Source organism: Megascapheus bottae, chromosome 14 (assembly GCF_031878675.1).
Source record: "Megascapheus bottae isolate mThoBot1 chromosome 14, mThoBot2.hap1, whole genome shotgun sequence".
Lineage (NCBI taxonomy): Eukaryota > Metazoa > Chordata > Mammalia > Rodentia > Geomyidae > Megascapheus > Megascapheus bottae.
The window spans coordinates 34,108,972-34,122,436 of NC_143522.1; the positions used below are offsets into that span (position 1 = coordinate 34,108,972).

Consider the following 13,465-nt stretch of genomic DNA (forward strand, 5'->3'; position numbering starts at 1 on the left):
TTTTTTTCAAACCCAGGTCTCCGTGCATGCTAGGCAAGCACTCTACCACTAGGCCAAACTCCTGGCAAAAGACCTCTAATTTTAAAAGGCTGAATTTGAAGGATTATTTTCCCAATGTGAGTTCAACAAAGTCAACTGGCATTTTTAATTTAAAGAAAAAATTTAAAGATGCAATAATTACAACTACTATATGATATTCCAAAGTATAAAATGACATTCCAAATTAATAATGAATATCATTACGATGACATTCCAAAGCATAAAATTTGGTCTTCTCACCAAGTAAAAAAAATTTGTTGCCCAAGAAAACAGTTAATAACAATCCCCCCAAAGTTATACATAATAAATCAATAATTTCTTGCAAGGAATTAAAGCATCTGAAGTACAAATCGATTACATCAATCAGCTCATCTTTTACCACTTAAGAAAAGCTTCATTCTGATAAAAGATTTACTTACATTGTTTTTTTTCCTCTGGTGTTCAACAGCATTCTTCAAAGAATCTAGCTCATTCTGGAGACCAATTATTTCGTTCTCTCTTTCTGAAATCCTAAATCAGAACGTAGACAATGTATTTTAGATAATCAACAAACAAAAAAATTCAAAATTTAAATTGCAAATATATATATATATATATATATATATATATATATGGGGGAGGGGGGGACCTTAAACTCTGGGCCTGGACACTGTCCCTGAGCTCTTCAACTCAACGCCAGCACTCTATCCTCTTGAGCCACAGCGCCATTTCCAGTTTTCTGGTGGTTAACTGGAGATAAGAGTCTTACAGACTTTTGTGCCTAGACTGGCTTTGAACCATGATCCTCAGATCTCAGCCTCCTGAATAGGTAGGATTACAGGCATGACCCATTGGCTCCTGGCAAATATATCTCTTTCTTAGGCGTAAGACAATATATAAGGATCTAACTACTAGAGATAAATCAGACCGCTACTCTTGAGAGCTATTTGGAGATCCTAGCTGAAGAGCATAGGTGTTCATACACTACTGACCAAAGAATTGTCCTTTTCTGTGGGGGATGGTTATCTTCTTCAGCAGAATGTGCAGTTTCATGCATATGTGCAGACAATGCATAAACTAGAGAAGGAGGGGGAACTGACAACTGCCTAGTCAGCCTCACTGCCTGAATCAACTCTAGTGATCCACGGGGCAGTAAAGTAACAGATGTTACAGCTATATCACCCACACAAATAGCTATAAGGATTGGCCAACTCACTGTCTGGTATGAACCAACAGTTGTTGATGGCTTTATTTTTATTAACTTCGTTTTTTAATGCCAGTCCGGGGTTTAAACTTAGGGCCTAAGCACTGTACTTGCAATTTTTCAAGGCCAGAACTCTACCACTTGAGCCACAGCACCACTTCAAGCTTTTTCTATGTATGCGGTACCAAGGAATTGAACTTGGGTCTTCATGCACGCTAGGCAAGCAATCTACCACTAGGCAACACTCCCAGCCCAATAGCTTTTTTTGAGAAGAAATCTCCTTGTTTCACTCAGCATTCCATGCAGTGGTACATTTGTGAAATGCCAAACTCTACCTATTTTGATGTTCCTGAAAGTAGCCTTTACTAAAAAGAAAGTAACCTTTACTAAAAAGAAAAACAGAATGAAACAAAAGGCTGATAAAGCCTAAAATACTCATTACCAGGTCCTTTACCAAAAATGTTTCAAAACTGGATTTAACTCAGAGGTAGATGGTATATCATGCTTTATATAGTTAACCACAAGATTCAATTTAAAATAGTAATAGCCTTAGTGAAGGACCAGCTTTATAAACAAGCTAAGAAGGGAAAGAGTCAGTTACCTTTATTACACATTAAAATACTTCACAAGGTTGGCATTTAGCACACTGAAATGTAACTTATAAGAAATAATTAGTAGGCTCTTAAGAGCTTTATTATTGCTCTCTTTGAAGATGATTTTCTTTTCTTTGCTGAAACATTTTTCTTGTCAGCCAGCAATTCTTTTCTAAGTTTTCTTAAAAATTGAAGAGGGGAGCCAAAATCTGAACAAGTTAATTATATATGATCCAGAATAAGCAAGCAAGTCAGGGTAGGAAAACAGCAATTTGAAGATAAATCATTTAAAGTACAGTTTAATTTCACTCAGTATTTCCTCATAACAAAATATTGAAAGAATGGGCCAGGAATTTGACCTAGTGGTAGAGTGCTTGCCTAGTATGCATGAAGACCCAGGTTCAATTCCTCAGTACCACATTAATAGAAAAAAGCCAGAAGTGGTGCTGCAGCTCAACTGGTAGAGCTCTAGCCTTGAGAAAGTCTACAAACTTTTTTAGAAGTTCAAAATGCAATAGGCACATCAGCCAAAGGCAAAGCTGTGATACACTGATAATAGATTGGAGTACAGCCACTGAAGTTAGTGATGCTTATAGTTACATTAACTTGTTTCTCTGAGAACTGTAATTTAGCATATAAAAAGTTACCAGTTCACTGGCAACATGGCTCAAGTGGTAGAGTACCAGTGCACCAAGCAGCGAGCCTCTGAGTTCAAATCTCAGTCCTGCAGGCTTCCTCCTCCTCCCCATCCCTGACACACACACACACACACACACACACACACACACACACACACACACACACACACACACACACACACACACACACACACACACTACCGCTTCCCAAACTGTCAACCAAACTTTTTACTTACACTTTTAGTAATTCCTCATGAGGGGGAAAGGAAGGTGCCTATTAAAAAAGGTAAATGTCATTTCAAAACACCATCTTCCCAGCCCATCAAAACTAAACATTCCTTACAATAAGAAAATTAAATTCTCACATATAAATTAAGACAACACTAAAGAAAAAAGTATTATACACGCCACATGCCAGAACCTTGATGTTACTCATGTGGTTTTACTAAAACTCAATGCAAATTCTCCATCCTTACCTAGACTACAAAAACTCTTTATTATTTATTTCCTATGTGTACAGCACTTTAATTTATATTTCACTATTTTTAAGATTTTAAGTGTTCAAAAAGTCAAAAAATGAAATCCACAAGTTAGCTTGCTCATGGATACCAGAAAAGTTAATTTTACATAACAAATACACTACTTAAGATATGGTATTTATTCCTTGACTACAAACTCCTAAACTACAGAAATTACTTGTCAACAGGCATTGTAATTCTTTGTCTTTCAAAACACATTCAGGTCTATCTGGTTCACCCATTAAAGAAAACATATGAGTATGTTTTTCTAAAAATTGTTTTTATAATTTTTTTATCAAGTGGAATTACATCTTGAAACAACTTCAGGTAATAAGATGCTATTGTTTATTATTTATATATTTATTTGTTTCCTTCCATTTGCTGATGTGAGAAAATATTTTTAACTGACATGCTATAAGAAGCATTGCATTCTTGAAGATTCAGGGCTAGAATACACACAGTAATATTTGTGTACACTTTCATGAGTTGTATTTTATCTTAAATATTGCATAGCAAATTGCTTTCTTTTATAGGAAAGCAGTAAGAAAACATTTTATTACCAATGAAAATTTACAAATGGCAAGAATATTTAAAGACAGTCAAGAGTTAACAACATTTTTTTGCAATACAAATCAAAGACAAGATATCTAATAGTACCAACCTGTTGGGAGTTCTCCTGCTTGATATGTTCTATTTGAGATTTAAGCAATTGGTTTTCATCTTGTACCTCCTATTTAAACAAAAATTAAACATGAATACCTAGAGATTTTTATTTCCATTATAAGCTATGAAACATAAACAATCTACAAATTTTCCAAAACCACAACCATTTTAAAAACATGCAACAAGCAATATATTAAAATATACTATGCAATTACCATGTGTATTTGGTAGCAGCTTAGGAGTCAGTATGTCTCAGTAGAAGAAATAAGTTTTAAGAAATAGACCCAAGTAGTGGTAGAAATTAATTCTATGAGAACATATGAATTGAGTAGGCACAGTCTCTCAAACTCAACACTAGACTGGATACATCTTTGTTTTAAGGTGCTGTCCTAGACACCATGGGACATTTAGCAATTTCCATGGCCTCCATAATCTAGTAGTTTCACTAGTAGCATTTTTCTCCCTCCCAAAGATGTCTCCGTGTTTGCTAAATGTCTCCTCGTAAAACTGCTTAAATAATAATGGGTTTGAGTTTTTTGGGGGGAGGGGTATAGTTTTTAGAGGTTAGGGTTTAAACTCAGAGCCTCATGGTTTGAGGCCTCATCCCAATCTAATAATGGATCACTTAATGATGCAGCTAACGTTTAAAAAATTAGCAGAAAGCATTCTGTGCAACAACCTGAAATAAATTATATATATATACACACACACACACACACACACATGGATATATTTGAAAATCTAAATAAAATAGCTGTAAATTTAGTAAAACAGGTTGGAATACTTTTATAATTACAAGTGAGAGATTCCATTCTTCCTAAGACTTAAAAGTAACTTATATTTGAGTAAAAAAGTTTTAGAAACCCACTGGGTGCCAATGGCTCATGCCTGCAATCCTAGCTACTCAAGAGGCTGAGATGTGAGATAGCTTTAGAACCAGTCCCGGCAGGAAAACCATGAGACTCTTATCTCTAATTAGCCAGTAAAAACCTACAAGTAGACCTCTGGCTCAAGGGGTACCGTCTTAACCTTGCAATAAAAAAGCTCAAGGACAGTACCTAGGTCCTTAACCAGTACAAGAACCAGCACAAAATGAAAGGTTTAAACTAATCCAGAAACTGGTGGCTCATATCTATAACCCAAGCTACCCAAAACCCTCAGTTCTGAGGATCTTGTCAAAGCCAGTTCAGGTAGACAAATCTGCAAGATTTTTATTTTGACATTCAATTAATCAAAACAGCTGAACTGGCAGAACAAACCACTGTTGAGTAAAAATAAATGATCAACAATAAACTCTGAGTTCAAGCCCTAGTAACAGAGTAAAAAAAAAGTTTCTAACCTCCAAAATACAAGGGAAAATACAAATGAATTCAAAAGGAAAGTTGGGCATAGTGGGTCACTCTTTATAACCTTAGCACTCAGGAGGTTGAAGCAGGAGTGCCGTTCAAATCCTGAGCTACATAGTGGGACTATCCGAAGGAAGGGAGGGAGGGAGGGAGGGAGGGAGGGAGGGAGGGAGGGAAACTCATTGCAAGTGGGAAAAACAAATTCCCTCATATAACAAGACTCTGCTCATAATATATATATATATATATATGCATGTATGTATGTATGTATGTATGTAAAATCATATATTGATAAGAATATCTATCCTAGAAGAAAAAGTGTAGGAAAAATCAAACACCAATTCATATATGAATGGCTAAAACTTTTGAAGAATGTTTAACTTTGCTCACATTCAAATACAATTTACAATACACCTTTCCAAGTTTAAAACTGAATGTTTCATCATATAAGTGGTGCTGTAGCTCAAAGGGTAGGATGGTAGCCTTGAGGTGAGGGAGCTTAGGGACAATGCCCAGGCCCAGAGTCCAAGGCCAAAAAAGAAAGTAAGAGAGAGAAAGAGAGAGGGGGGAGGACTAAACATATAGCTCCCCTATGACCCAGTAATCCCACTTGTTGACATTTACCCAAAAGTCCAGAAACAAGGACATACAAAAGCTACTAGCACAACGATATTCACTGCATCATTATTTACCGTGGTTAAGATATAGAACCAACCCAGATGAATGGATCAAGAAGATGTGGTATTTTTATACAATGGAATTCTATGTTGTCATCAGAAAGAACAACATCATCCCATGTGTAAGGAAATGTAAAGACTTGGAAAAATCATATTAAAGGAAGTAAGCCAGACCCAAAGGAGCATAGACCCCATGACTTCCCTCATTTGTAATAATTAGTACACATCTAGGACTCTCCTAGCAAAGGATCACAATAGCTTAAAAACTATGTACATATGGTCATACAGGATGCCTAAACAAAATGAACTCTAGGTTATAGAAACAAGAGGTTTATCTTTGTGATGTGAAGTTATTTCTTTTCCCCACTTATGGTTAATTTCATGTAGTTACTGTATCTGACTTTGTTACCCAGTATATTGTATATGTTTGTTTATTTGAAATAGGGAAGGGCGGGGGGAACAAATGTTCGGAAAGGGGTAGGAGAGGGAAAGTAGGACAAAAACATGAGAAGGGGTATCAAGTTTCAAGAAGTAACATACCAATTCCCTGATGAATGTAACTGTAACCCCTCTCTATATACATTATCCCAACAATAATTTTCTTAAAAAAAATTATCTATACTACAGAACTGTGAAATGTAAGGGAAGGGGGGGATGAAAAGGGATGAAGATGTTGAAGTGATAATGAAAACATTCAATATTAACCTGTTGGTTTTTTATTTTTCCTACATGTTTTCTTCCAGGATGGCTTTTTCTTAGCAATATATGATTTTAAGAATAAAAAAAGAAGGCCCATGTGCATAACTTACCTATTCTAATAAAAAAAATCTTATGAACACAAAAGCACACAGACAATAAATCCAACCAAAAATTAATTTTAAGGAATCATTTACCTGCAACAGCTTTGTTTTGCTAGAAAGATCACTTTCCTTCTCATTTAACATAGCTCCTGCTCTCTTCAGTTCATTTTCCTTTTCTTTCAATCTGAAATTTTTAAAAGACCTTATTTTATGGACTTACAAAAACAGAAACCAGATTATAATACCACCTCTAAGAAAGACAGCACAATGCCTACTAGCCATTTCTATCTATATTTTAGCAACAACAGTACTGTCTAGCACTAAGGTTATACTGTTAAATAAAAGAAACATCTGAAAAGGCTACATACTGTTATAGTTTCAATATGACATTTTAGAAAAGGCAAAATTATCTTAATAGTTGATCTTACATAGAAGACAAGTAGCTGCTATGACTTCACAAGGCCCAGAGGAGTAATTTAAGGGACAGTAGTATAAAAACATAGAAATGAGTGATTTTTAAGACAATGAAACTATTCTGTGTAATATAATGATGAAAATGTCATTTTTCCACTAGTTAAATCCTACAGAGCAAATTCCAAAGTAAACAATGGTCTTTAGTTAGTAACAATGTTTTTATAATTAAAGAAATGCAGAGAGTAAATTATTTTCTGTAAACTAAAACTGCTATAATTTATAAAGAAAAAAGACAAAAATGTACAGTAGAAATATTATACAAAATTTAATAAATGTATCTACTATATAGGGGCTACAATTTTGTCCAAAGGCTATGAGCAGATAAAAGAACTCTAAAAAGTTACACAACGTCCAAGGAAAAATTAATTTGTTTTGTAAATGTACAATCTTGGATCCAGGAGTCATTTATTTTGCTTTTTACAGCAAGTGATCTAATAAATACTCTCAATATATTATGCAAAAAAGTTGAGATCTAGATTCACTTCATCACCAGTAATGACTCATTTCATTTACAGAACTGGCATTTTATAGGATTAAATGAATATCTGAAAACGACATTTCTTATGATGAGTCAATTTATTATTCACTACATGATAACAAACATAGCAAGTCCTATTTTCCCCTGTAATAATGGATTTTATAGTCATTATCAGTATTATGGCTATTCTGATTAATTTGAAATTGATCTTATAATAATTACATGCTTTGCTTTGAAAACAGAACTTAAAAAATCTATCTTTACAAAAAGAATATTTGACGAAACATGTTAGATGGGTTTAAAAGGATAAAAACTTTAAATATCCTAAATCATTTAAAGAGCTTTTTTGCTTCTGAACTGTTTATACTTAACATTCAACACTTAACATGATTCCTAAGAGGAATCATAGGCTTTCAGCACATTCTGGAAAATAATGAGAAATTCTTCAAAATACTGGTTAAAAGTATACTTACACAACTTCAAGTTCTTCAAGCTGTGATGCAGAACATGCCTGAGAAACAGATTCACATTTATAAATAAACCAAATACTATAATATAAATGAAGACTCCCTCATCAATAAGATAAAAATGTAATGATGTAGTAGTTTAGATTAGGACATTTTTAACACATAAAGACAGAAAAGTTTCTCTATCAGACTTAAATTTTAATACTTATTTCATAAAAGATTACAGATAACCAACTAAACAGTTAAAAGTGCTGGGGGGCGGGGGAGAATGGGAGTTAGGCCTAGTGGTAGAGGGCTTGCCTAGCATGCACGACAACCTAGGTTTGATTCCTCGGCACCACACACAGAAGCAAGCCGGAAGGGGTGCTGAGGCTCAAGTGGTAGAATTTTAGCCTTGAGAAAGTCACAAGGACAGTGCTCAGGCCCTGAGCTCAAGCCCAGAACTGACAAAAAAAAAAGTGGTTGGGGTGCATTTTTAAAAAAAAGAAAGTGCATGCTTATATTTTACAAATCAGACAAATACATCTTTGATAGGAATAAAAAACTTATTTCAAAAACAATAAACAAAATTATAATACAAGATGGTTTCTCTGTCCAACAAATGGAGAATATTAATTTCTTTATTTTCCAGAACCTGACATAAGTTTCTCATCCCTTACATACCATGTTAAGATATTTTTATACTATACCTCTTGCAAGTTACATTGTGCTGCTTCCTGAACATAAGCCTTTAAAGATTCGTTTTCTTCTTGAAGATCCTTAAAAATAATAAGTGTGAATTGATATTCAATTATTTTAAAAGTTGTTTTGCACTTTTGTTTTTAACTTCTCACCTGTAGCCATTTCCCCCTACTGGCTAGGACTTTCTCCTTCTCTTCTAAAACAGCCTTCATAGTATTCATCTGCTCCTCCTTTCCTTTTAGTCTGAAAATAAGTTGGTAAGTACTATAAATGAAAATGCTGGATGACCATATAAAGCAAAAATACTTAAGCTTGGAAAAGTATGTCTCAGGTAAAATAAACTAATAACTACTTAAAGTAAAAGACATTTTGGAGAAATAACTAAATTCGGGAATTTATGATTTAAAAAATTTCTTTGCCAGAAGCCAGTGGCATTACAGGCAAGCCTATAATCCTAGAGATTCAGGATGCTGAGATCTGGACAACTGAGGTTCAAAGTCAGCCCAGGATGAGAACACCTTGAGACTCTATCCCAGTTAACTAACAAAGCTAGGCTGGAACATGGCTCAGGTGGTAGAGCCTAAGAATGTGAGGCATTGCATTCAAGCCCTGGAACCAGTTAAGACAAAACTATCTTCTTATCAAATCTCCAGATTTGGAATGAATCAGCTATATTAAACAATTATCAGCAAAGTTGGTTTGAGCATAAAATAGGCAGTTCTACATGGCCATTAAAACAAAGCTAGAGGCTATATTCAAATTAGTCAAAGAAAAATAAAACTTCAACCCCACCCCCCACCAAAAAAAACACCTAACAGGTTAAAGTATAATGAAAAATTTACAAGACTTTTGTCTTTCTAAACTAATTTGGAATTTTTTAAAACACTGGGATCAAACGAAAAGAAGCTATGGTTTTCATTATGTTTTATTTGTGGAAAATAGGGTAATTAGAAAAATGGTACTTACAAGTTCTGAAGCTCCTGAACTTGGGAAGTAACAGATAGCTGAAATAAAAAGGACAGGAAAAATAACTTATAATCCTTTACGTTATTAAGCTTTATAATAGAAACACTGATAAGATGTACACTTCAAACTTCAAAGATGTCAAATTACTAAGATGTCATTTTCATCACAGAATGATATGTGTTCTGTTTTCAAACATATATTGTTTTGTGGTTATGCTCTGTGTTTTAGTATCAAACTAACACTTTAACAGTAAAGAGGAAAGACAAAAAAGATGATCACAGTTAATAAGTCTAAATAATGTGATATTTTCTATAGTTGTGATTAAGCACATTATCTGTCCTCATATCCCCCCTCCATTCAATATCAGAACTCTTCTCAGCCTTATCTTTTAAAAACAACAACAAAAAAAAAAACCCTCATTACTCAATGATACTCTCGATTGTCCTTCCTTATCACCTTTTTAAAAGGTCATACAATCTAATGGTACCTTTTAGCCCCCATTCTCTTCCCACAGTCCACTTAGATCTTGGCTTACAGTGGCAATGCTTCACTTCAGCAAGAGCCTCTCCTGCACTCTCAACCACTCAACACATTATCTTCAATCATTAGCACAAGGCGATGGCAAGTAGAAAGAATTGCATAAATATTGTTGAATGAGTCTGCTGGATGAATGAATTCTCTTTTCCATGCAATCTCGTTATTTTTCTCAATGAAGATTTTTTCAAGTTAATTGTAATAAAATGCATCTATTTCCACTAATCATATCTACCTCTAGAATCCCCTATAGAAACTTGATATTTTGTTCTACAGGCAAAGGTTTGACGATATGTATTATATCACAAAACATTCTGGTCCATGCAGTTTCTTTATCTGTTTTTATAATGAGGACCTTAAAAAAGAATTTACAGGGCTGGGAGTTTGGCCTAGTGGTAGAGTGCTTGCCTAGCATGCACGAAGACCCAGGTTCGATTCCTCGGTACCACATGCATAGAAAAAAGCCGGAAGTGGTGCTGAGGCTCAAGTGGTAGAGTGCTAGCCTTGAGAAAGTCCAAGGACAGTGCTCAGGCCCTGAGCCCAAGCCCAGGGGTGACAAAAAAAAAAAGCGAAAAAAGAATTTACAAGTATTTTTAAGTTGGCAAAATTAATACAGAAACTATCTAAAAAGAACCTTTGTTAAAAGTTATTGAAGAAACCAAGTGGTGGCTCACACCTGTAACCTATTCAGAAAGCTGAGATCTGAGGATCAAGGTTCAAAGCCAGCCCGGGGAACAAAAGGACCTGAGACGCTTTATCTATAATTAACCTCAAGAAAATGGGAAGTGGGGCTTGGCTCAAGGGTAGGGCACTAGCCTTGCTCTGAAGAGTTCAGGGAGAATGCGCAGGCCCAGGGGTAGGGGTAGGGGTAGGGCCATAGCCTTAAGTTGAAGACCTCAGGGACAGTGCCCAGGCCAAGTTCAAGCCCCATGACCAACCAAAAAATTTAAAAGAAAAAATGTTTTTGAAGATAATAAATTAAAATATCAAGTACTCTTGGTCAACTCAGACAAAAAAACAAAGCAATTAAACCCAATATACTTAAAGCATACTATTACAGATTTTTTTTTCTCAGTAAGAAGAAAAACAAATAGCTCACAAATAATACATACACTAATAAATCTGTCATGCTATGGCTCTGAGATTTTTACCTGTTGAGCCTTTTCAAGCTGGACATTTCCTATTTCTTCTTTAAGAGCCTCTATTTCCTGTTTCAAATCCTTGACAATGACAAAATAGACGAGATTGGACAATGGAAACACAGAAGCTGACCAAAAAAAATGCAATGCACAGACAAACACATAAAATTAAATGATACTAACTTGATAAACAAAAAGGTCAGTTTTTCTCTCTCGTTTTCTCTGTCTCTCTCTCTCTCTCTCTCTCTCTCTCTCTCTATATATATATATATATATACACATATATGTGTGTTATACACATACATACCTGAATAGTTTTCTCCTTATTAGCAACTTTGAGAAGTTCAACTTCCAGAAGCTCTTCCACAGTCTTGATCTTTCCATCCTTTTCATGGATCCTTAAATAAATGATACATTTGTTTCAACAGAAAACATTGAAATCTAACAAATAAGTTTTTTGTTTCCTGGTAATAAAAAAACAAAAATCATAGCTGGGCATGGTGACTCATGCTGTAATCCTAGCTACTCAGGAAGCTCCTGAGATCTGAAGATCAAGGTTCAAAGCTAGCCCGGGCACTAAAGATCCTCAGACTCTTATCTTCAATTAATCTCTAGAAAAGGGGAAATGGGGCTGTGGCTCCAGTGGTAGCTTTCAGCTGAAGAGCCCAGGGACAATGCCCAGGCCCAGGGTAGGGCAGTAGCCTTGAGCACAAGAGCTCAGGGAATCGATCAATGCCCAGGCCCAGAATTCAAGCCCCATGACCCACCCAAAAAAAAAAAAAAAAAAAAAAAAGTGAAAAAGTTTTCTAAAGCAGCTCCTTTTTTCAACTAAAATATCAATTTAAGTTTGCGGGCAAAAGAGAGGAAATAAACACGTAAAAGCTCCTCCTAACTCAGAATTTCTACTTCAGCAACTATCTAGGAGGTATACATTAGCTGATGATGTGCTTTTTTAAAGTACATGAGAAATGTCATTTTCATTTACAAATCTTACATTTCATTAAAAATAAGATTCCAGGCCTTTGAAAGCTATGGCACAACTTACACACAGCACCACTTCTGGTTTTTTCTATGTATATGGTACCAAGGAAATGAAACTGGGTGCAAGGCAAGCACTCTACCACTAGGCCAAATTCTCGGCCTGATTTTTTTAAGGTACAATAGATGTGAGACAACATGACTAGCTTCCTCCAGCCATTAATGAACCCTTGTACAGTGGAAGTTAAATACCTATTAGGTGTCCCAACTAACCATAAAAACTAGATTTATGCGTATTAAAAACAAGAAGTCAAGCTGGGTGCCAGTGACTCATGCCTGTAATCCTAGCTACTTCAGAGGTATGAAAGTCCACGAGACTCTTATCTCCAATTAACCACCAGAAAACCAGAAGTGGTGCTGTGGCTCAAGAGACAGAGGGCTAGCCTTGAGCTAAAGAGCTCAGGGACAGCACCTAGGCCGAGAGTTCAAGTTCCACGACCGACTAACCTGCCCACCTGCGCCCCTCCTCAAAAATCCCCCCAAAAAAGAGGCCAAAAGAAAAAGACTAGTTTATTATATTACTTACACTTTCTTAAGTTCTTCAACTACAGATGCAAAAGAAACCTGAAATACAAAGGTATCTTAGTAATTTTCTTCAAACTAGGTCAGAAAAAATATATAATCTCTAAATTTGACTCTACACCAAAATCCAAATGAGAAAAATCCAAGAATTCTTTTTAGATTTTTTTTAAAATGTCACAATAATAAAAACAAGCATTTTTTTTTTGGGGGGGGGGGGGGGGTTGGTCATAGGGCTTAAACTCTGGGCCTGGGTGCTGTCCCTGAGCTCTTCAGCTCAAGGTTACCCGCCTGCCCCTTGAGCCACAGGGCCACTTCTGGTTTTCTGGAGATTAATTGGAGGTAAGTCTCACGGATTTTTTAGTGCCTGGGCTGGCTTTGAACCACGATCCTCAGATCTCAGCCTCCTGAGTAACTAGGATCACAGGCCTGAGCCACAGTGCACAGCTTACATTTTAGAAGTATACACTTGCGGCGTTATTTAAAAATATTTCAATTACTTAGTAATTTTACTTAAGTAGTAAGAAAATACAACAAGAAATTGCCTTCTATTTAAAGTCTTAATTACCATTTATATACCCAAAAACTTTTATCACTATAGTTAAAAAAAAAAAAGAAAAACACTCTATTTAATGTGGTCTACACAATGCCTGACATGCAGTCAGTTGTCAATAAACTTCGGCTTGATTACTAATCAAATCACTAATTAATT

At 35.5% G+C, this 13,465-nt stretch overlaps 1 protein-coding gene across 23 annotated transcripts in view; it reads right to left on the minus strand.

The window, feature by feature from the left end:
* Nucleotides 1–13,465, minus strand: part of Ktn1 (kinectin 1) — an 84,616-nt gene that overhangs the window by 25,285 nt on the left and 45,866 nt on the right. For 10 of the 23 annotated variants that reach the window (XM_090344977.1, XM_090344978.1, XM_090344975.1 and 7 more), the window contains exons 22-32: nt 12,761–12,798; nt 11,504–11,594; nt 11,209–11,277; nt 9,524–9,561; nt 8,710–8,800; nt 8,566–8,634; nt 7,883–7,920; nt 6,551–6,641; nt 3,633–3,701; nt 2,690–2,727; nt 459–549 (exon numbers count right to left, since the gene is read on the minus strand). In XM_090344977.1, the coding sequence (XP_090201103.1) occupies nt 459–549; nt 2,690–2,727; nt 3,633–3,701; nt 6,551–6,641; nt 7,883–7,920; nt 8,566–8,634; nt 8,710–8,800; nt 9,524–9,561; nt 11,209–11,277; nt 11,504–11,594; nt 12,761–12,798 (723 nt within the window). The remainder of the gene's footprint in view (nt 1–458; nt 550–2,689; nt 2,728–3,632; nt 3,702–6,550; nt 6,642–7,882; nt 7,921–8,565; nt 8,635–8,709; nt 8,801–9,523; nt 9,562–11,208; nt 11,278–11,503; nt 11,595–12,760; nt 12,799–13,465) is intronic. The other 13 variants (XM_090344980.1, XM_090344997.1, XM_090344992.1 and 10 more) reach the window with 3 other exon arrangements.